The 22,265-nt window shown below is 40.0% G+C and overlaps 1 protein-coding gene across 1 annotated transcript in view; it reads left to right on the top strand.

The window, feature by feature from the left end:
• The window catches only part of LOC111155902 (von Willebrand factor A domain containing 3B), a 214,990-nt gene that overhangs the window by 101,237 nt on the left and 91,488 nt on the right, over window positions 1-22,265 (top strand). Inside the window, exon 12 of the mRNA XM_022516368.1 lies at window positions 17,929-18,027. Within this exon, the coding sequence (XP_022372076.1) occupies window positions 17,929-18,027 (99 nt within the window). The remainder of the gene's footprint in view (window positions 1-17,928; window positions 18,028-22,265) is intronic.

Raw genomic sequence — 22,265 nt, forward strand, 5'->3', positions numbered from 1 at the left:
TTTATCCCCTTTCTCTCCCCCATCATGATTTGGGATCTCTTCTGATTTGGCTAAAGCATATTTTCCTGGGGTTGTTGCCACCCTTTTAGTATTTTACTTGCTCCTTCATATACTCTTATTTGGACAAAATGACAAGGTGGAAAAATTCACCACAATAAAAAGAACAAGAGGCAGTACCAAAGGCTAGGGACCTAATCAATGCAGACATTGGTAATATGTCAGATCTAGAGTTCAGAATGACGATTCTCAAGGTTCTAGCTGGGCTCGAGAAAGGCATGGAAGATATTAGAGAAACCCTCTCAGGAGATATAAAAGCCCTTTCTGGAGAAATAAAAGAACTAAAATCTAACCAAGTTGAAATTAAAAAAAGCTATTAATGAGGTGCAATCAAAAATGGAGGCTCTCACTGCTAGGATAAATGAGGCAGAAGAAAGAAATAGCGATATAGAAGACAAAATGACAGAGAATAAAGAAGCTGAGCAAAAGAGGGACAAACAGCTACTGCACCATGAGGAGAGAATTCGAGATAAGTGACACCATAAGACGAAACAACATTAGAATAATTGGGATTCCAGAAGAAGAAGAAAGAGAGAGGGGAGCAGAAGGTATATTGGAGAGAATTATTGGAGAGAATTTCCCCAATATGGCAAAGGGAACAAGCATCAAAATCCAGGAGGTTCAGACAACCCCCCTCAAAATCAATAAGAATAGGTCCACACCCCGTCACCTAATAGTAAAATTTACAAGTCTTAGTGACAAAGAGAAAATCCTGAAAGCAGCCCAGGAAAAGAAGTCTATAACATACAATGGTAAAAATATTAGATTGGTAGCAGACTTATCCACAGAGACCTCACAGGCCAGAAAGAGCTGGCATGATATATTCAGAGCACTAAGCGAGAAAAACATGCAGCCAAGAATACTATATCCAGCTAGGCTATCATTGAAAATAGAAGGAGAGATTAAAAGCTTCCAGGACAAACAAAAACTGAAAGAATTTGAAAACACCAAACCAGCTCTACAGGAAATATTGAAAGGGGTCCTCTAAGCAAAGAGAGACCCTAAAAGTAGTAGATCAGAAAGGAAGAGAGAATATACAGTAACAGTCACCTTACAGGCAATACAATGGCACTAAATTCATATCTCTCAATAATTACCCTGAATGTTAATGGGCTAAATGCCTCAATCAAAAGACACAGGGTATCAGAATGGATAAAAAAACAAAACCCATCTATATGTTGCCTACAAGAAACTCATCTTAAACCTGAAGACACCTCCAGATTTAAAGTGAGGGGGTGGAAAAGAATTTACCATGCTAATGGACATCAGAAGAAAGCAGGAGTGGCAATCCTTAGATCAATTAGATTTTAAGCCAAAGACTATAATAAGAGATGAGGAAGGACACTCTATCATACTCAAAGGATCTGTCCAACAAGAAGATCTAACAATTTTAAATATCTATGCCCCTAACGTGGGAGCAGCCAACTATATTAACCAATTAATAACAAAATCAAAGAAACACATCAACAATAATGCACTAATAGTAGGGGACTTTAACACTCCCCTCACTGAAATGGACAGATCATCCAAGCAAAAGATCAACAAGGAAATCAAGGCCTTAAATGACACACTGGACCAGATAGACATCACAGATATATTCAGAACATTTCATCCCAAAGCAACAGAATACACATTCTTCTCTAGTGCACATGGAACATTCTCCGGAATAGATCACATCCTGGGTCCTAAATCAGGTCTCAACCGGTATCAAAACATTGGATCATTCCCTGTATATTTTCAGACCACAATGCTCTGAAGCTAGAACTCAATCACAAGAGGAAATTTGGAAAGAACCCAAATACATGGAGGCTAAACAGCATCCTTCTAAAGAATGAAAGGGTCCACCAGGAAATTAAAGAAGAATTGAAAAAATTCATGGAAACAAATGATAATGAAAACACAACGGTTCGAAATCTGTGGGACACAACAAAGGCAGTCCTGAGAGGAAAATATGTAACGGTACAAGCCTTTCTCAAGAAACAAGAAAGGTCTCAGGTACACAACCTAACCCTACACCTAAAAGAGCTAGAGAAAGAACAAGAAAGAAACCCTAAACCCAGCAGGAGAAGAGAAATCATAAAGATCAGAGCAGAAATCAATGAAATAGAAACCAAAAAAACGATACAACAAATCAACGAAACTAGGAGCTGGTTCTTTGAAAGAATTAATAAGATTGATAAACCCCTGGCCAGACTTATCAAAAAGAAAAGAGATAGGACCCAAATAAATAAAATCATGAATGAAAGAGGAGAGATCACAACCAACACCAAAGAAATACAGACAATTATAAGAACATACTATGAGCAACTCTGCGCCAACAAATTTGACAACCTGGAAGAAATGGATGCATTCCTAGAGACATATAAACTACCACAACTGAACCAGGAAGAAATAGAAAGCCTGAACAGACCCATAACCAGTAAGGAGATTGAAACAGTCATCAAAAATCTCCAAACAAACAAAAGCCCAGGGCCAGATGGCTTCCCGGGGGAATTCTACCAAACATTTAAAGAAGAACTAATTCCTATTCTCCTGAAACTGTTCCAAAAAATAGAAATGGAAGGAAAACTTCCAAACTCATTTTATGAGGCCAGCATCACCTTGATCCCAAAACCAGACAAGGATCCCATCGAAAAAGAGAACTACAGACCAATATCCTTGATGAACACAGATGCAAAAATTCTCGCCAAAATACTAGCCAATAGGATTCAACAGTACATTAAAAGGATTATTCACCACGACCAAGTGGGATTTATTCCAGGGCTGCAAGGTTGGTTCAACATCCGCAAATCAACCAATGTGATACAACACATTAATAAAAGAAAGAACAAGAACCATATGATACTCTCCATAGATGCTGAAAAAGCATTTGACAAAATACAGCATCCCTTCCTGATCAAAACTCTTCAAAGTGTAGGGATAGAGGGCACATACCTCAATATTATCAAAGGCATCTATGAAAAACCCACCACAAATATCATTCTCAATGGAGAAAAACTGAAAGCTTTTCCGCTAAGGTCAGGAACACGGCAGGGATGTCTGTTATCACCACTGCTATTCAACATAGTACTAGAAGTCCTAGCCTCAGCAGTCAGACAACAAAAGGAAATTGAAGGCATCCAAATCGGCAAAGAAATCAAACTATCACTCTTCGCAGATGATATGATACTATATGTGGAAAACCCAAAAGACTCCACTCCAAAACTGCTAGAACTTGTACAGGAATTCAGTAAAGTGTCAGGATATAAAATCAATGCCCAGAAATCAGTTGCATTTCTCTACACCAACAACAAGACAGAAGAAAGAGAAATTAAGGAGTCAATCCCATTTACAATTGCACCCAAAACTATAAGATACCTAGGAATAAACCTAACCAAAGAGACTAAGAATCTATACGCAGAAAACTATAAAGTACTCATGAAAGAAATTGAGGAAGACACAAAGAAATGGAAAAATGTTCCATGCTCCTGGATTGGAAGAATAAATATTGTGAAAATGTCTATGCTACTGAAAGCAATCTACACATTTAATGCAATTCCTATCAAAGTACCATCCATTTTTTTCAAAGAAATGGAACAAATAATCCTAAAATTTATATGGAACCAGAAAAGACCTCGAATAGCCAAAGGAATATTGAAAAAGAAAGGCAAAGTCGGTGGCATCACAATTCCGGACTTCAAGCTCTATTACAAAGCTGTCATCAGCAAGACAGCATGGTACTGGCACAAAAACAGACACATAGATCAATGGAACAGAATAGAGAGCCCAGAAATAGACCCTCGACTCTATGGTCAACTAATCTTCGACAAAGCAGGAAAGAATGTCCAGTGAAAAAAGACAGCCTCTTCAATAAATGGTGTTGGGAAAATTGGACGGCCACATGCAGAAAAATGAAATTGGATCATTTCCTTACACCACACATGAAAATAGACTCAAAATGGATGAAGGACCTCAATGTGAGATAGGAATCCATCCAAATCCTTGAGGAGAACACAGGCAGCAACCTCTTCGCCCTCAGCCGCAGCAACATCTTCCTAGGAACATCGCCAAAGGCAAGGGAAGCAAGGGCAAAAATGAACTATTGGGATTTTATCAAGATCAAAAGCTTTTGCACAGCAAAGGAAACAGTTAACAAATCCAAAAGACAGCTGACAGAATGGGAGAAGATATTTGCAAATGACATATCAGATAAAGGGCTAGTGTCCAAAATCTATAAAGAACTTAGCAAACTCAACACCCAAAGAACAAATAATCCAATCAAGAAATGGGCAGAGGACATGAACATACATTTCTGCAAAGAAGACATCCAGATGGCCAACAGACACATGAAAAAGTGCTCCACATCACTCGGCATCAGGGAAATACAAATCAAAACCACAATGAGATATCACCTCACACCAGTGAGAATGGCTAAAATTAACAAGTCAGGAAATGACAGATACTGGTGAGGATGCGGAGAAAGGGGATCCCTCCTACACTGTTGGTGGGAATGCAAGCTGGTGCAACCACTCTGGAAAACAGCATGGAGGTTCTTCAAAATGTTGAAAATAGAACTACCCTATGACCCAGCAATTGCACTACTGGGTATGTACCCTAAAGATACAAACGTAGTGATCCGAAGGGGCACGTGCACCCGAATGTTTATAGCAGCAATGTCCACAATAGCTAAACTATGGAAAGAACCTAGATGTCCATCAACAGACGAATGGATAAAGAAGATGTGGTTTATATTCACAATGGGATACTATGCAGCCATCAAAAGAAATGAAATCTTGCCATTTGCAACAACGTGGATGGAACTAGAGGGTATCATGCTTAGTGAAATAAGTCAATCGGAGAAAGACAACTATCATATGATCTCCCTGATATGAGGGAGAGAAGATGCAACATGGGGGGTTAAGGGGGTCGGAGAAGAGTAAATGAAACAAGATGGGACTGGGAGGGAGACATACCATAAGTGACTCTTAATCTCACAAAACAAACTGAGGGTTGATGGGGGGTGGGGGGTTGGGAGAAGGGGGGTGGGGTTATGGACATTGGGGAGGGTATGTGCTATGGTGAGTCTTGTGAAGTGTGTAAACCTGGCGATTCACAAACCTGTACCCCTGGGGATAAAAATATATGTTTATAAAAAATTAAAAAAAAAAGAATATATGAACTAGAGAATAAAATACTAGAAGGGTGGCAAAGACTCCAGAGAAATGTACACTAATGAAATCAGAAAAGATCCAAAACCGGGGTAGAAGAAAGGGGAAAAAAGAAATAAAAATAAAAAATAATACACACACACACACACACACACACACACACACACACACACACATATATATATATTAGACTGGTGAATAGAACAGAGCCACCCACTTGATTTTGGGTGTATTTTGGTCTCTTAGAAGAAACTACCTTCCAAATTTTTAAAAGAAAGGAAAAAAAAATATATATATATATACATACACACACACACAAAAGTAAGGGTAAACATGAAGGGATGGTATATGATTGTAAAGGTGAAAATTTTAATAAAATTCTAAAAAAGGAATTGATAAGATAAGTTGGTTGGAAAAAGAAAAAAAAAAGGAGGGAATGTGCCGTGGCTAGAGACTAGAACAAAGCCATGTGTTAGATTAGGGTATATTTTGATCTATTAGGAATGTATCCCAAATTTTTTAGAAAAAAAAAAAAACCAACCTATGTGTATATAAGAAATAAGGTTAAATACAATGAAGGAATAAAATATTACTATAACAACGAAGGTTTTAAAAAAAATTTTTATAAAGGTATTGTGAAGATAAACTAGTTTAAAAATGTTAAAAGAGGAAAGAGGAAAAGTTAAAGAAATAGAATAAGCAAAAAATAAAACTAAAAAAAATTAACTTTGCAAGACTAAAGGATCAAGGGGAAAAAGCCATGAATTCTATGCATTGCTTTCCCCTAGCTCTGGAGTTCCACTGTTCCACTGTTCTCCAAGACCAAGATCGGCGAGTTTGGTCTTGGTTGGATGTTCCTGCTGATCTTCTGCGGGAGGGGCCTGTTGCAGTGATTCTCAAATGCCTGAGGTAGAATTGCACTGCCCTTGCCAGGGACTGGGCTAAGTAATCTGCTCGGGTTCACTCTCAGAGCTTTTGTTCCCTGATGCTTTCCATACCACTTTGGAGGACGGGAATGAAAATGGCAGCCTTCCAATCTCCGGCCTAGAGGAGCCGAGAACTTGGGGCCCCATTCCTCATTGTGCCCCCAGAGACAAGCAGTCAGTCACTCCTGTCTCCCTGGTCTCTGACTGCACTCTGAGCTCACTTGGCCTGTGACTGAGGGTTTCTGTCTCTGGTGCATGGCCACGCCTGGAGTCTCCAAACCCAGCAGATTCCTGCCATGCTGCTGCTCCTGGAGCAGGAAGGTGAGTCTCCCTGGATCTGCTGCTTGTGGGGTCCCTGCTCAAAGAGCAGTGTCCCGACTGTGCCTTTGATCACAGTTTAAGGTAACCCCAATCTGAAAGCTCACTCTTTGGCTCTGTCTCTGTAGTTGGCTTCCTTGCTCTAATACCTGGTAGCTCTGCCACACTCAGACACCCCCGATCTTTCTGTGACCCTGCAGGACCTGAGACCACACTGTCCCCATGAGGGCTCCACCCCTGCTTAGCCTCTGGAGCGATGTCCCTCAGTAGAGCAGACTTCTAAATGTCCTGATTTTGTGCCACACTTCGCCGCCGCTTGCCGGGAGCTGTTTCCTCCCCTCACAGTCTTATCTTCCCATCTTTTCAGATTCACTTCTCTGCATGTCCTCTCCTTCAGAAAGTGGTAGGTTTTCTGTTCCTAGAATTTCTGCTCTTCTTCTCTTCTATCTCCTGTTGAGTTTGTAGGTGTTCGGAATGGTTTTATACCTATCTATCTGAACTCCTGGAACCTGATGTCATTTCAGTTTGCTACTCCTCTGCCATCTTGCCTCTCTCTGAAATTATTTTAGTCTTAACAAAAGAGTGGCAGAGATAGTACATAGGATGGGCCTGTATTGCTCTTCAGCCAGCTTCCCCTAATGTTAACATCTGGCATAACCATAGTTCAGTTGCCAAAGCTAAGAAAATCACAGGGGCACCTGGCTGGCTCAGTCAGTTGAGCGTGTGACTCTTTATCATGGGGTCCTGAGTTTGAGCCCCATGTTAGGCTTAGAGCCTACTTAAAAAAATTTAAAATATAAAATCGATTTAAAACAAAACCTAAGAAAATCACATTGCTTCATTCAGACTTCACTCAGAGTTCATTAGACTTTCTACTAATGTTACTGTTCTGTTCCAAGATTCAGTCTAGGGTCCCACATTGGATTTATTTTTTTAAAAAATTTATTATCGAAATATAGTTGACATATAGTTTTATATTAGTTTCAGGTGTATAACATAGTGATTTGACAATTCTATAAATTACTCAGTGCTCCCCATGGTAAGTGTAGTCACCATCTATCACCACATGATACTATTACAGTATTATTGACTATGTTACCTCTGCTGTACTTTTCATCCCTGTGACTTTTTTATTTGATAACTGGAAGTTTCTACCTCTTAATTCCCTTCACCTCTTTCCCCCATCCTCCACATTACATTTAGTTCCAGAGTCTCCTCAGTCTCTTCCAGTCTGTAAAGTGTTCTCAGTGATTCCTTGTCTTTCCATGACCTTGACGCTTTTGAAAAGTATCGATCAGGTGTTTTGTAGAATGTTCTTCAGTTTGGATATATCTGATGTTTTCTCATAGTTAGATTGGGGTTAGAACACCTGAGAGGTGATACATCCTTCTTAGGGCATCATGCCGAGTGGTTGATATGCCTTAATACTACTCATGTTAACTTTGAGATGTGGGTAAGGTGGCTTCTGTCAGGTTGCTCCCATGTAAAGTTACTGTTTTTGTTTTTATAGATAAAACGTGTTTCGGATGAGATGCTTTGAGACTGCACATATCCTGTGTTTCTTAAATATTTCCTCATGAATTTTAGCACGCTGTGGTGGATCTTCTCTACAGCAGTTTTCACAGTGCTGTTCTAATGGTGACTTTCTGTTTCCTCCATTCCTTTTACATTTATGCATGTGAACTCTTCTGCAACTTAGAGTTTCCTCTTCCCCCCGTGTATTTATTCATCAATCATATTTATTTCATATTGGACTCCTGAATATTGATTTACTCTTTCAGTAATAGTTGAATGCTATTATTTATTTTTTTGTTACTAAGCTTGTTCCCACTTTGGCCATTGGGAACTCTTTCAGGTTGCCCCCTATATCCTTCATATTTGCATCTAGCTTTTTTTTTTTTTTCTTTTTTGAATACTTCCTTACTTTCTGGTGCTATGAGATGTTTCATGTTCATCTTATATTTTCCCAGCCTCAACCCTGGAGTTTACCACTTCTCCAGGGAACCATTGTTTCTTTTATTAGAAAATGGTGTTTATAAACCAAAATCTGGGTGTTGGGGTATGCTTATTGCTGCTGCTAGACTCACTGCTTCTAGGTCTTCTCAGTAGACAAAGATGGGAAATATATGTATAATAGCCCATCTGTCCATAAACATCTATATTCCTCTATCTATTTATCTGTATTTTCATTAAAAAAGAAAAATAAAACCATGAGTTCATACTAATACATCTTACAAAAATCCAGAGCCACGGGATTTATTTGTAATCAATGTATTTGCTTATTTGTAACTTCTTTGCCCATGAAAAACCTGGTTATCATTATCTGTAATGTATTTACTTTTTTGTTCAACCCTAGTATATATATAAAGTAGTTTCAGAATTTCTAACCCATACTCTGAGAAACAAATTTATCAGCTAGAGTGTACTGTTTACACATAGTTCTTTCTGTGTTTAGCCTTACAGTATCCAGTCAAAGAGCTGTTTTCTAAAGTTACTAAGTCAGGTACTTTTTTACCCAACTACTTCAGTGTGGTTACATCATTCATCAGTATGCTGGTTCCCCCCATATCCTAGTTGAACTGTATTTTAATTTGTACAGAACACTTTTTTTTTGATGTATAGATCTGTGGGTTTTGACAAGTGCATAGAGTCTGAGTAAAGACACTGGGAAAAGGTAGACCCACCAGAGATCTAGTGAAACTCCCCAAACTACACTCCAGGACACAGGCTCTGACACATCATCCAGTTCATTGGAAGCAGTGGCGACAGTATAGCTGTGGTGATAATATAGCCATTGCTATCCCAGTCCCTGCTCTTTGACTCAGATCCTGTCAAGTGGTCCAGTCTGCCAGCAATGGCAAAAGCAGCAAAACTCCAGCTGCCCAGTTGTCATTTTACAACCTGAGTGTGGTGGGCATGATCCACTAGAAATAATGGTAGCAGTAAGGTCATTTGGCCACCATTACCCCATGCCACAGCATTGTATGAGTGGTCTGATCTGTTGGCAGTAGCCACAGTAGCAACATCCCAGGCTGTTTCAGACTGCACTGCATGCCGGGGGTACGGTTGGTGGTCCCATGCAACTGCAGCAGTGGCAGCAGCAAAGCCTGGGCATTTCTAAAACCAGGTCACCTATAGGTGGCAGAACCTGCTGGCAACAGCAAAGTCCCTGAGTGTCCCAGCTTCACAACTGGGGCATCAATGGGAAGTCCAGTCCTGCAACAATGACAAAGGCAAAGCTTTGTATCTTCCTGCTCTCAACTCAGCAGTATAAATAGACTCAGGCTCAGCAGCTTCTGCTCGTACACCCCAGCAGGTCATCTAGCACCATTAAGCAGCCGAGAGACGTGCCTTTCCTAGGCTTTCTACAGGCAGCACCAAATAGGAACTGAGTGGGAGCCCCAGCAGCACAAGTAGAACAAAGCAGACCAGAATAGGACTGCATGGGGTAAAAAATTAAATCGTTATTGGAACTAAAGCCCACAAACATAGGCTAAAATAAACATGCTAAACCTGAACAGGGTGACTGCCTGCTAAATGACATTTAAATGGGAATAATCTCCTAACATAGTAACCAGATTGTCCAGGACATAAAAATCACTCATCATACCATGATCCAGGAAATCCACATTTGAATGAGAAGAGCAATCAACTGATGCTACTACCAACAGAGCCTCAGAGATCTCTGGTACAGTAAGAAAGAGGTAACAGTCATACCATCGGAATTCTAGAAAAGAGTGTGGGACTAAAAATGTATTCAAAGAAGTAATGGCTAAAAGCTCTCTAAATTTGGATGAAAACAAAAACTATAATTCAAGAACCTAAGTAAACCCCAAACAGGGTAAAACCAAAGAAATCCATACCATAACATATTATATATTTCATCTTCTGATAACTAAAGATGAAAAAGAATCCTAAAAATAGCCAAAGAGAGGGGCGCCTGGGTGGCTCAGTGGTTAAAGCCTCTGCCTTCGGCTCAGGTCATGATCTCAGGGTCCTGGGATCAAGTCCCGCATCAGGCTCTCTGCTCAGCAGGGAGCCTACCTCCTCCTCCTGTCTGTCTCTGCCTGCCTCTCTGCCTACTTGTGATCTGTCTGTCAAATAAATAAATAAATAAATAATAGCCAAAGAGAGATAACACATAAACTATACAGGAACACCAATTCAAATGACAGCAGTTTTTCATCTGAAACCATGAGACCAGAAGGAAGTGGCACAAACAACATTTTTCAAGTACTGAAAGAAAAGACCTGTAGGCTGTGAATCATCTTTCTGGTGATGATATCCTCAGGACGGAAAGAGAATGGAAACGGAGAGGATTTGGTGCGGGGAGACATATCATTAAAGAATGAATGGCTAATGGAGTTCTCCAAATAGGAAGAAAGCTTGGACCTTCAGAAGTAAAGGAAGAACAGTAGAATGGGTACATAGAGAAGTAAACATAGTAGAGAATCTGTAACCTCACCAGTTGCTTTAATCATGTTTTATGGTTCAAGCAAAAGTTTAACAACATCTAATATGGTATATAATTAATATAGGGAAAGTACTTCAGACAAAGGACCTAAATGGAAAGAATAGTTTTTATACTTGAAGTGATAAACTTCAAGTGTATCGGTATCAGGAGGCTGTGATAAGTTACACATAAGCATAAGAAAATACCTAGAGCAACCATGAAGCACACCACATAAGGCAGCACACTCAAAAACATTACAAATAAATCAAAATAGAACACTAAAAAAAGGTTCAAATTATCCATAGGAAGGAAAGGAAAAATAAGGTACGTGAGAAACAGAGAAAATACACAGAAAACAAAAAATGGGAGCTTAATTAAATACCAGTAATTATATGTAAATCATCTAAATATACCAATTACATGACAGAGATTGGAGAGTAGACAAAAACATGATACAATTCTATGTGATCTATAAGACACTCCCTTCAAAAATAACACAGGTTGAAAGTAACATTAAAAAGATTATCCACCATGACGAGGTGGGATTCATTCCTGGGCTACAAGGATGGTTCAACATTCGCAAATCAATCAATGTGATAGAACAAATTAGTAAGAAAAGAGAGAAGAACCACATAGTCCTCTCAATTGATGCAGAAAAGGCATTTGACAAAATCCAGCATCCGTTCCTGATTAAAATGCTTCAAAGTATAGGGATAGAGGGAACATTCCTGAACTTCATCAAATCTATCTATGAAAAACCCACAGCAAATATCATCCTCAATGGGAAAAAGCTTGCAGCCTTCCCGTTGAGATTAGGAACATGACAAGGATGCCCACTCTCACCACTCTTGTTCAACATAATATTAGGAGTCCTAGCAACAGCAATCAGACAACAAAGAGAAATAAAAGGTATCCAAATTGGCAATGAAGAAGTCAAACTCTCTCTCTTCGCAGATGACATGATTCTTTACATGGAAAACCCAAAAGACTCCACCCCCAAACTACTAGAACTCATACAGCAATTCAATAACGTGGCAGGATACAAAGTCAATGTACAGAAATCAGTGGCTTTCTTATACACTAACAATGAAAATACAGAAAGGGAAATTAGAGAATCGATTCCATTTACTATAGCACCAAGAACCATAAGATACCTGGGAATAAACCTAACCAAAGAGGTAAAGGATCTGTACTCGAGGAACTACAGAACACTCATGAAAGAAATTGAAGAAGACACAAAAAGATGGAAGACCATTCCATGCTCTTGGATCGGAAGAATAAACATTGTTAAGATGTCTATACTGCCTAGAGCAATCTATACTTTTAATGCCATTCCAATCAAAATTCCACCGGTATTCTTCAAAGAGCTGGAGCAAATAATCCAAAAATTTGTATGGAACCAGAAGAGACCCTGAATCGCTAAGGAAATGTTGAAAAACAAAAATAAAACTGGGGGCATCACGCTACCTGATTTCAAGCTTTACTACAAAGCTGTGATCACCAAGACAGCATGGTACTGGCATAAAAACAGACACATAGACCAGTGGAACAGAGTAGAGAGCCCAGATATGGACCCTCAACTCTATGGTCAGTTAATCTTCAACAAAACAGGAAAAAATATACAGTGGAAAAAAGACAGTCTCTTCAGTAAATGGTGCTGGGAAAACTGGGCAGCTATATGTAGAAGAATGAAACTCGACCATTCTCTTACACCGTACACAAAGATAAACTCAAAATGGATAAAAGACCTCAACGTGAGACAGGAATCCATCAGAATCCTAGAGGAGAACATAGGCAGTAATCTCTTCGATATCAGCCACAGCAACTTCTTTCAAGATATGTCTCCAAAGGCAAAGGAAACAAAAGCAAAAATAAACTTTTGGGACTTCATCAAAATCAAAAGCTTCTGCACAGCAAAGGAAACAGTCAAGAAAACAAAGAGGCAACCCACGGAATGGGAGAAGATATTTGCAAATGACAGTACAGACAAAAGATTGATATCCAGGATCTATAAAGAACTCCTCAAACTCAACACACACAAAACAGATAATCGTATCAAAAAATGGGCAGAAGATATGAACAGACACTTCTCCAATGAAGACATACAAATGGCTATCAGGCACATGAAAAAATGTTCATCATCACTAGCCATCAGGGAGATTCAAATTAAAACCACATTGAGATATCACCTTACACCAGTTAGAATGGCCAAAATTAGCAAGACAGGAAACAACATGTGTTGGAGGGGTTGTGGAGAAAGGGGAACCCTCTTCCACTGTTGGTGGGAATGCAAGTTGGTGCAGCCACTTTGGAGAACAGTGTGGAGATTCCTCAAGAAATTAAAAATAGAGCTCCCCTTTGACCCTGCAATTGCACTACTGGGTATTTACCCCAAAGTACAGATGTAGTGAAAAGAAGGGCCATCTGTACCCCAATGTTTATAGCAGCAATGGCCACGGTTGCCAAACTGTGGAAAGAACCAAGATGCCCTTCAATGGACGAAAGGATAAGGAAGATGTGGTCCATATACACTATGGAGTATTATGCCTCCATCAGAAAGGATGAATACCCAACTTTTGTAGCAACATGGATGGGACTGGAAGAGATTATGCTGAGTGAAAGAAGTCAAGCAGAGAGAGTCAATTATCATGTGGTTTCACTTATTTGTGGAGCATAACAAATAGCATGGAGGACATGGGGAATTAGGAGAAGGGAGTTGGGGGAAATTGGAAGGGGAGGTGAACCATGAGAGACTATGGACTCTGAAAAACAATCTGAAGGGTTTGAAGAGGTGGGGGGGTGGGAGGTTGGGGGAACCAGGTGGTGGGTATTAGGGCACGGATTGCATGGAGCACTGGATGTGGTACAAAAACAATGAATACTGTTGTGCTGAAAATAAATTTAAAAAATGATTAAAAAAAATAAGATCTCTATAGTCTCTACTGGTATCAAAGGGATAATAAGAAACAATATAAGTAACTCTACACAAATTAATTTGACAACATAAAGGAAATAGACCAATTCTTGAAAGCACAAATTAGCACTACTCAGCCAACCTGAAATAGATAAATAACATAAACACCTCCATAACTTTTAAGAAATTAAATTGTTTATTTAATAAAATTATGAAAAAAGAAAAAAAGGAAAGTAAAAAGAAAAGATATTCAAACACTAATTTTTAAAAATCTGTAGTAAATACGTTAATATTACATAAAGTAGATGTTAAAGGAAAGAGAACTATAAGAGACTTAACATGATAAGAAAAAGATCAGTCCAGCAAGAGGATAACAATCCTAACTACACTCATGGCGAACACAGCACAACACATAAACATGTCCAATCGTGATGTTATACCCCTGAAACTGATGTAACATTTTGTGTCAGCTATATTTTAATTTAGAAAAAAGAAGCCAGCTATCCTAAATATGTATGCACCAAACCACAAAGCTTCAAAATACATGAAACAAAGGCAGATGGAGTCAAAAGACATGACAGACAAATACAGCAATTCTACTTGGGGACTTTGGTACCCCAGTCTTAGCAGTTGATAGCACTATTGAACAGTCATCAAAGATTTGGAAGAACTGAACAACACCTTCAGGTAAGCTTATCTAATTAACATTTATAGAATGCTCCACCCACCAAGAGAATATATCATCTTTTCCAAGAAACATTGATCATTCACATAAATAGATTATATCTTGAGTTATAAAACAACCCTTAACAAATTTAAAAGCATTGAAATCTTACAGTTTTGAGTCAGACAGATATCTTCTGACTGTAGTGGAATCAAATTAGAAATCAGTAACAAAGAAACACCATGAAAATCTCAGAACACTTGGAAATGGAAGAACAGGCTTTAAATCACAGAAAGAAAATCACAAAGAAAATTTAAAATTTCATAGAATTAGGGACACCTGAGTGGCTCAGTCGTTTAAGTGTCTGCCTTCAGCTCAGGTCGTGATCCCAGGGTCCTGGGATCGAGCCTGGCATCAGGCTCCCTGCTCAGTGGGGAGTCTGCTTCTGCCTCTGCCCTTCTCCTCCAGTTGTGTTCTCTCTCTCAAATGAATAAATAAAATCTTTAAAAAAATAAAATTTCATAAAATTTAATGAAAATTAAGCACAGCATGAAAATATGTGGAATGCCAGCTAATACAGTACTGGAAGGAATTTGATGCACTAAAAGCCTCCATTAAAAAAGAGGAAATGATTTCAAATCCGTAATCTATGTTCTTTCGTCAAGAACCTCTGTTCTGTCTTTTCATGAATGTTTATGTAGCAGACAGCCTTGGGAAGTAGGAAAAGGTGACCTGCTTATTATCCAGTATAAAGGTAATATCTGACTCCAGAGCAAATAATGAACATGCTTATAGTCCATTATACGATAATTCAGTTTTCTTAAGTTCAGGGTCCCTCTCGTTTAACACATCCTACTGTATGTGCAAGTGTCACTTAACCCTCTCGCCATCACCCTGTGGGAATTGGGACCCAGGAAACTGGTGCTGAACCACCCTCCCCCCCAACACTGATATTCTGGCTACTGCTGCTGCTGTGAGTAGTAAAGTCCTTTGTTGGTGACCCAGGCACCCATGTTAGTTTGCAACTAAGGCAAAATCTCAGGCCCTTCACAGCTTTTGATGTATATTCATGTAGAAACCTGCAAGCAAACATTTGTAACAGCTTTATTTATAAATGCTTGAAGTCAGAAATGACACAGATGTCCTTCAACAGGGAATGGATAAACAATTTTACATCCATTCAGTGAGGGATGCTACTCATCCATAAAAAGGAACAAAGTCTCAATTCATGAAATAGCATGGGTAGATCTTAAATGCATTTTGGTAAGTGAAAGAGGCTCAACCCAAAAGTCTACATACTGTGAGGAAGAGACAGAGGTTGAAGTCCAGCTTCCCCACTTGGACTGTGAGGGGTAGATCACCTCAATAATGCTGGTAGGAGTGGACATAGGCAGGGAGGGCTTGTTACACTTGGTGGGGATGAGAATCTTGGCTCAGCCCTTGGCCTTCACTGCCACCACTCCAGTAGGAGTGTCAGGGTATTTTATTTTATTTATCCTACTTGACCTTCTTGGGTCCATGTGTTTATGTCGGTCATTGTTTTGAGAAAATTCTCAGCCATTCCTTTTTTCAGTTATTTCTACTATCCTGTTTTCTTTGTTGTGTTTCCAATTATACACATGTCAGACCATTTGATGTCATCCCACAGCCTTTGATGCTCGTTTCTGTTCTGATTTATTGTATTCATCTGCATTACTGTGGTTTTGATTTTTAGTGTTTTCTTTCAGCTTCAGGTTCCCATCCCTCTACAGAAATTGCCCATCTGGTCTCCAGCATTGTTCACCTTTGCCATTAGAAATGTTAATGTATTAATCACAGTTATTTTAAATTTTCTTTCACATAGTTTCAGCATTGGTGTCACCTGAATTTATTTCTGATGACTACTTGTATCTTGGTAGTATGTTGTTTCTTTCTGCTTAGGGTGTTCATTTTTTGTTGTTCTTAAAAGCTAGACATCATGGGTAGTATATAGATACTGAGATAAATGTTATTCACATCTGGAAATGAGCATACGTTTCTTTTGGGGGGGAGAGGCATAAACTTAATCTGATCCAGAGCTGGGCTGGGTTTGCGGTCTGTTTGTTCCTGTTACCTTCAGTGCACCTGCCCTCACATTCTTGTGGTGGTACTCAGGCTTAGGGTGGGGATGACGTGTTAGAGGCTTGTCCTTTAGTGTCTGATCTACCCTCAGATTTTTAATTTTCCCTTCACACTGGGCCTCAGACAGAGTCTGTCTCTTTATATGTTCCTTGCTGGTCAGTGTTCGTAGGGGAAGGGTGGGGTGTGTGTTCTCTGAGCCTTCATTTTAGGGGGACTGCAGTCTCAGAGGCTCAGGGGTCTGTCCCACTTAGTTCTGAGCCCAGCATCTAGCCCGGCTCCTTTTCCAGGTGTGGAGGATTTGGTTTTTCCCCCTTTCCTTCCCTCCGCTGCCCTGGATTTTCACCAGTGCCCTAAGGGTGATTGTGTTTGTTGCCTCCCTCCCCACTACCTCCCTCATCCCACACATTCACTCATTAGAGCTTTTATTCTGAAGGTGAAATGGAGCATAAGGGTTCCTGTGTCACTCTTCTTCCCCAGTTCTGCTCCATGAAGGAGACTTTCTTGGGCCAGTCTTTTCTGTGAGTGCCTGTGGGCTTTGTGGTGAAAATGCCTTCAAGAGAATGCAGATTTCCCCTCTACTTGTGGCCTGCAGACCTTTACCTTCTCACCAGTATATAGCCAGCTACCCTCCACCAGTTCACCAATCACCCCAGGCAAGCTCTTCTGACCTAATGTCCCCTGCATCTCATCCCAGGAGCCTGTGCTTACATCTCACTGGTCCCTGCACGCGCCTGTCTCTCCTCACACTTGGGGCCAGCTGGTTGCCCTGTGACCTGAGCACTCTGAGTAGTGTAACAAAAGGCAGTGATGTGTTGTTGTTCGTCTGGCTTCTTTTTGTTATAAGTTTGGCAGTGACACTCTGGCCAGCACTCTGTATCCCTGGGCAGAAACTGCAGGAGTTTTAAAAACTTAAACAGTTTCTTTGCTGTATCCCAGGTGGCTGATGTTACCATGCTCATGTTTTAATAAATCCTGTTCTGTCCTGCCAGGCTTGTATTCAAACTGTATGTTTAAACTGTGTTGACAGCCGCATGAACAGTAACTGACTCAGTGCCTTACAAAGATAGTTACATTAAGAACTATGTCATCAGGACAGGAAGTCCATAGTCCTGGCTTCTAGTAGCCCTGGAATTGTCTGGATAGAGGCTTTTATGGCACGCCCAAGGATTTGGCTCCTTGGAATTACTGGGTTTAAATTATTACTTCAATATAATTTTATCTTTTATTTCACAGGCATTTTTCTTTCTTTTTTATTTTATTTTATTTTTTTTTTGGAAGCAGAAAATAAATAACCGTTGTTTGTGAGAGTTTTCTGGAGATTTAAGTACCTCTCTCTGTCTCCTTTGTAGATTGGAAGTTCCACAAACACCCTGCATGCCTTGCAAATTGCTTTTGCTGATGAAGAAACACAAGTAATCTACCTTTTGACAGATGGGAGACCTGATCAGGTACTTACCAAGGTTGGGAACAAAAAGGGATTCACCAGTGCCCTGAAAGTAAATGCCGAGAATGGGTTTGAGGGACATTTTCAACTGCTTGAAACAGCTTGAAAAACTGTTGAAAGATGTTTCCTTGGCCTCGGGACCCAGAACCAAGGTGAAAAAATACACTGAGGAATGCCTTTGTATGCTGAAATGCAGAGGGGAATTTATGTGACATCAAGTGTTGTCTTGAGGCGCCACACACCCACAGGCCTGGAGACCAACCCCATGAAAGGAGATCTCCACCTTTCCATTGAGGACTGGTGTATATTTTGTTACAAACTAAGAGTAAGGAGATTTTTTTTAATTTTTTTTTTTTCCTTTGGGGATCCAAATCTAAACATGTCACTGCACAATGTCCTTGGTTTTACCCCTAATTTTAACTTTGTAATCATTCAAACAAAAGCATGCCTTTCTAGTGAAATGTTCTTTGTTTTGCTTAGCCTGACTGGAAAATATTTGAAAAGTTTTAGTGGAGTCTGTTCATCTTCTTTTGAGCTTTGAGAATGGAAGACTAAATGCTGTGGGCATTAAATAAACATAGGGATTTGCAGGCCAGTACAATGTAAATTAACCGCTAATGTGAATTAGTATCAACTTGCATCCTTCGTTGTGAGATGTTTGCATGTGCAGAGTGCTAGGCAAGTATTGTAAAATATCCTGCGTCAGATGGTCCAAGGCTTAAATAGTAAAGCAACTGGATTTTATTACAGCATGAGATTTATGGCAGAGAAGTTATATGTAAAGTGAAGTTGTTTTTTTGTTTGATGGTTTTTTTTTTTTTTGTAAAGTGAAGTTTTATTTTGAATGATTTCCTATCAACTTCACTGTGCTTTCTGTTCAAAAGCAATTTATTGTGCCTTGCTTATGTTCCTTGTGTGGTACCAAGGTTTGAGGCTACAAACATGAATGATATTTTACCCCTGCCTTAAGGGCATTTACACTTCAGAGGATATGCTAGACATGTGTGGTTAACTCTGATCTGACACAGGGTGTGGATCTGTGAGATGTCTGAGAGCAGAGTGATGAGTACTGCTGTACAAGATGGGGAGAAGGCTGGGGAAGGTTCCACTGAGGAGGGGACATTTGAGCTGTGTCTGGAAAGAGGAGAAGGGATTTTCTAAACAGAGGAGATAACTAGTATCCTGGGCAGAAGAATCAGAGGTGTGGAAATATGTGGACTGCCCAGAGAAGCAATATGAGAGCAAGGGCAATGACAGAAGAGTGTTGGGGTTGAGGCTGGAAGGTTTGGTTGGGGGAAATAATCCTTGATGGCCACCTGGAATGAGTGGGTGGGCTTTACCACAGTGGGGGTGGGGGGGGGTAGCGCTCAGTAGGGCAGGTGGTCCCATTCACCTATACTTCAGAAATGTGCCTCAGGAGTGCAAGGGAAAGACTAAATCTTGATGGGAGTTGGTGAGGGCCCACATCAGGTAGGAAACAGAAATGTGGAAGAGAGGACTCTCCTCAGAGATGAGATAATAGAGTAACATCAAAGGACTTGGTGACCAATTTGGGAACAGAGGAGGACAGAGTGAGGAGAAGATGGGAGAAAGAGAAAAAGGAATCACAATGTGACTGATTTGTAGTTTATGACAATATGTTAGTAACTGATTTAAATTTAAACTTAAAGAAGGAACAGTGTTTGGGAGTTCCTGGTGAACGAAGTCAAGTTTGAGCACCTGTAGTTCAAGGATGTCCAAAGACCTCTTGAAATATGGGGCTGGTGTTTGGGAAGGATGGGGGTAGGGATTCTGATTTGAAAGTCATTTGTACAAGCGGTCTTTACTTTTTTAATAAACTCTTACTGATTTTACTGTTTGCACTATAGGTCAGTTACAAAATATAGATAAGCATCTGAGCATAAAAAGGAAGAAAGTTTAACTCACTCATAATTCAGTTTTGTGTTCTCCCTTGTTTCATATAATATATGCATTTTTTTTGCAAGTCATGAGAAATTCTTCCAAAACATCATTCTCAATGACTGTATCATGTTCCATTATATAGATTTAATATAACTTCTAACTTGGAAATTAATTTTATTTATTTAATTTTTGAATAGTAATACATTCACATGGTATAAATTACAAAGGTACAAAAGGGTATGCAGAGAAGATTCTCTCTCCAACCTCCTGTTCACTAGCTAAGAGGCAATGTGTGTTACCAGTTTCTTAGATCTTCTTTCAGAAACTGTTATGCAAGCAGAAATGTATTTTTATATACTCTCTTTTATAAATATATAAATGATGGTGTATTACACACATGATTTTGCACCTTTATTTATATAACAGTATGACTTGGAAATTGCTTAATATATAAAGAACTTTCTCATTTTTCATAGCTGCCTAGTATTCCTAGAGATGGACACTGAGGTTGTTTTCAGTCTTTCTGTTATACACTATGTCTCAAAAATAACTATGCACATGTGTTTGCATATGTTTATCTGTAGCATAAATTCTGAGAAGTAGGCTTAGTCCAAAGGTATGCATTTTGAGAGGTACTGCTAAATAGTCCCCCAGAAGGGATGAACCAAGTACTACTCCTGTTAGCTGTGTATGGGGAAGGATTCTTGATTCCCAGTCCACCATGTATTTGAGAGGGTCTGGAATCTCTCGAGAGTATATACAAAACGTACTTGTACATTTCTCTGGGAGAAGAGCCCTCCCTAGCTTTCACCAGAGGGTCTGTAGTCTGCCTAAAGATGAAGAACTATGGAAACAGATGATAATCAGAATCAGAAATATCCAGGCCACCTGAAAAGTAATTTATAAACTCCTAGTTAGGCATTTTGTGTTCATATCTGCCTTTTCTCCCGTGCAGTCCATTTTTTCTGCATTGTCCCTCAGATTCTCTCCAAAAAGCAAATGAATATTTGATATTCATGTTCTGTGTAGAGGACATTAACACATATCACTCAATCTCCATTTCTTTTTGAACTTGTCACTGACTTTGTCGGACCTGAATATGTTAAGGCTGGTGCTCTTATTCCCAATACTCAGCAGAATTTTCTGCTTGAAAGGACACACTGAAATGAGGTTCAGGATTTAATTCCATAGATACCAGCTTACTATTTGTTTATTAAATGTCCAGGGAAGAATTATATAGCAAGACAAGTCTTAAATTAATCAAGTTAAAAGAATTCTAGTAAGATTAGTTTTCATTAAAATAGAATTGCTAGGTGTCCTTTGGTGGGCATCTCTAGGTATGAATGGACACAGCCCAGCACAGTGCTGCATTCTGGGGCTTCTTTGAAGTTAGGAACTTATCCTGGCAGGACTCAAGACAATGGGAGTGAGGAAGGCTTCTGCGCTGTTCTAAACACAAATGAGTGGGGAAAGCCTAACATGAGCTGTGCAAGGGGTGGGAGCTCAGAGAAGGAACAGGATGAGCCACTGTGCAGACAAACCTCCTTCAGAAGTTAGAGGAGTTAGGGGGACCTATCCTTGCCTCTCTTGCCACCCCAAGTTGACATTTGTGGTGAAAGGGTCACATTGTTTAGAAATTGAAAATGCACATTTGTTCAGATTCAGAGAAAAGGGAACTGGGGAGAGTCTCTCAGGCGCGCTGCTTGACCTCATTTAGGGATGGAAGGGACTTCTGTGGGGAACATATGAAGGAGTCCTGGGCTGAGAAAGGTTTCCTCAATGTGGTCTAGGAGTTACACAAGGAGAAGGCCCGCTACTTTCTAGTAACAGAGCTCCTAGAGTAAGTGACTAGAGGAATCAGGATCAGCAAGGGCTGCTGTGGTAACAGGTTTTCTTCCATGTTCTGAGCCTCCTCTTCAGAGTTATGAGGGCATAAACCAGGGAGAGGAATCCATGGGGGCAGGGGGTACAGGCAGGAGGTAAGGAATGGCTCTTTTACCCTGTAGGTATCGAGCCTGTGCAACACCCCCACTGTCTGCGCAGCTCTCTAACACCATGGGGTATGAGAACATCGTGTCAGTTTAGAAAACACTACCTAAGGCTGGATGCATGTGGGAGGCTCACTATGATACACTAATAGGCTTTTTCGTGCCTGGGTGCTCTCTAGCTGTATGGAATGGTGGAAATGGTTTTGGAGCTAGAGACCCCTGCTGGAAGTTCACCCCCAGCACGGTCCATCTGAACGACCTCGGGTAAGTGCTCTACTGTGAATCTCCTCATCTGTGGCTCAAAGCCAATACTCCCTACTCACAAGTTTGCTTGGAGTAAATGAGATGATGT

The sequence above is a fragment of the Enhydra lutris genome, unplaced genomic scaffold (genome assembly GCF_002288905.1).
Source record: "Enhydra lutris kenyoni isolate GAN:26980312 unplaced genomic scaffold, ASM228890v2 scaffoldscaffold44, whole genome shotgun sequence".
Classification (NCBI taxonomy): Eukaryota; Metazoa; Chordata; class Mammalia; order Carnivora; family Mustelidae; genus Enhydra; species Enhydra lutris.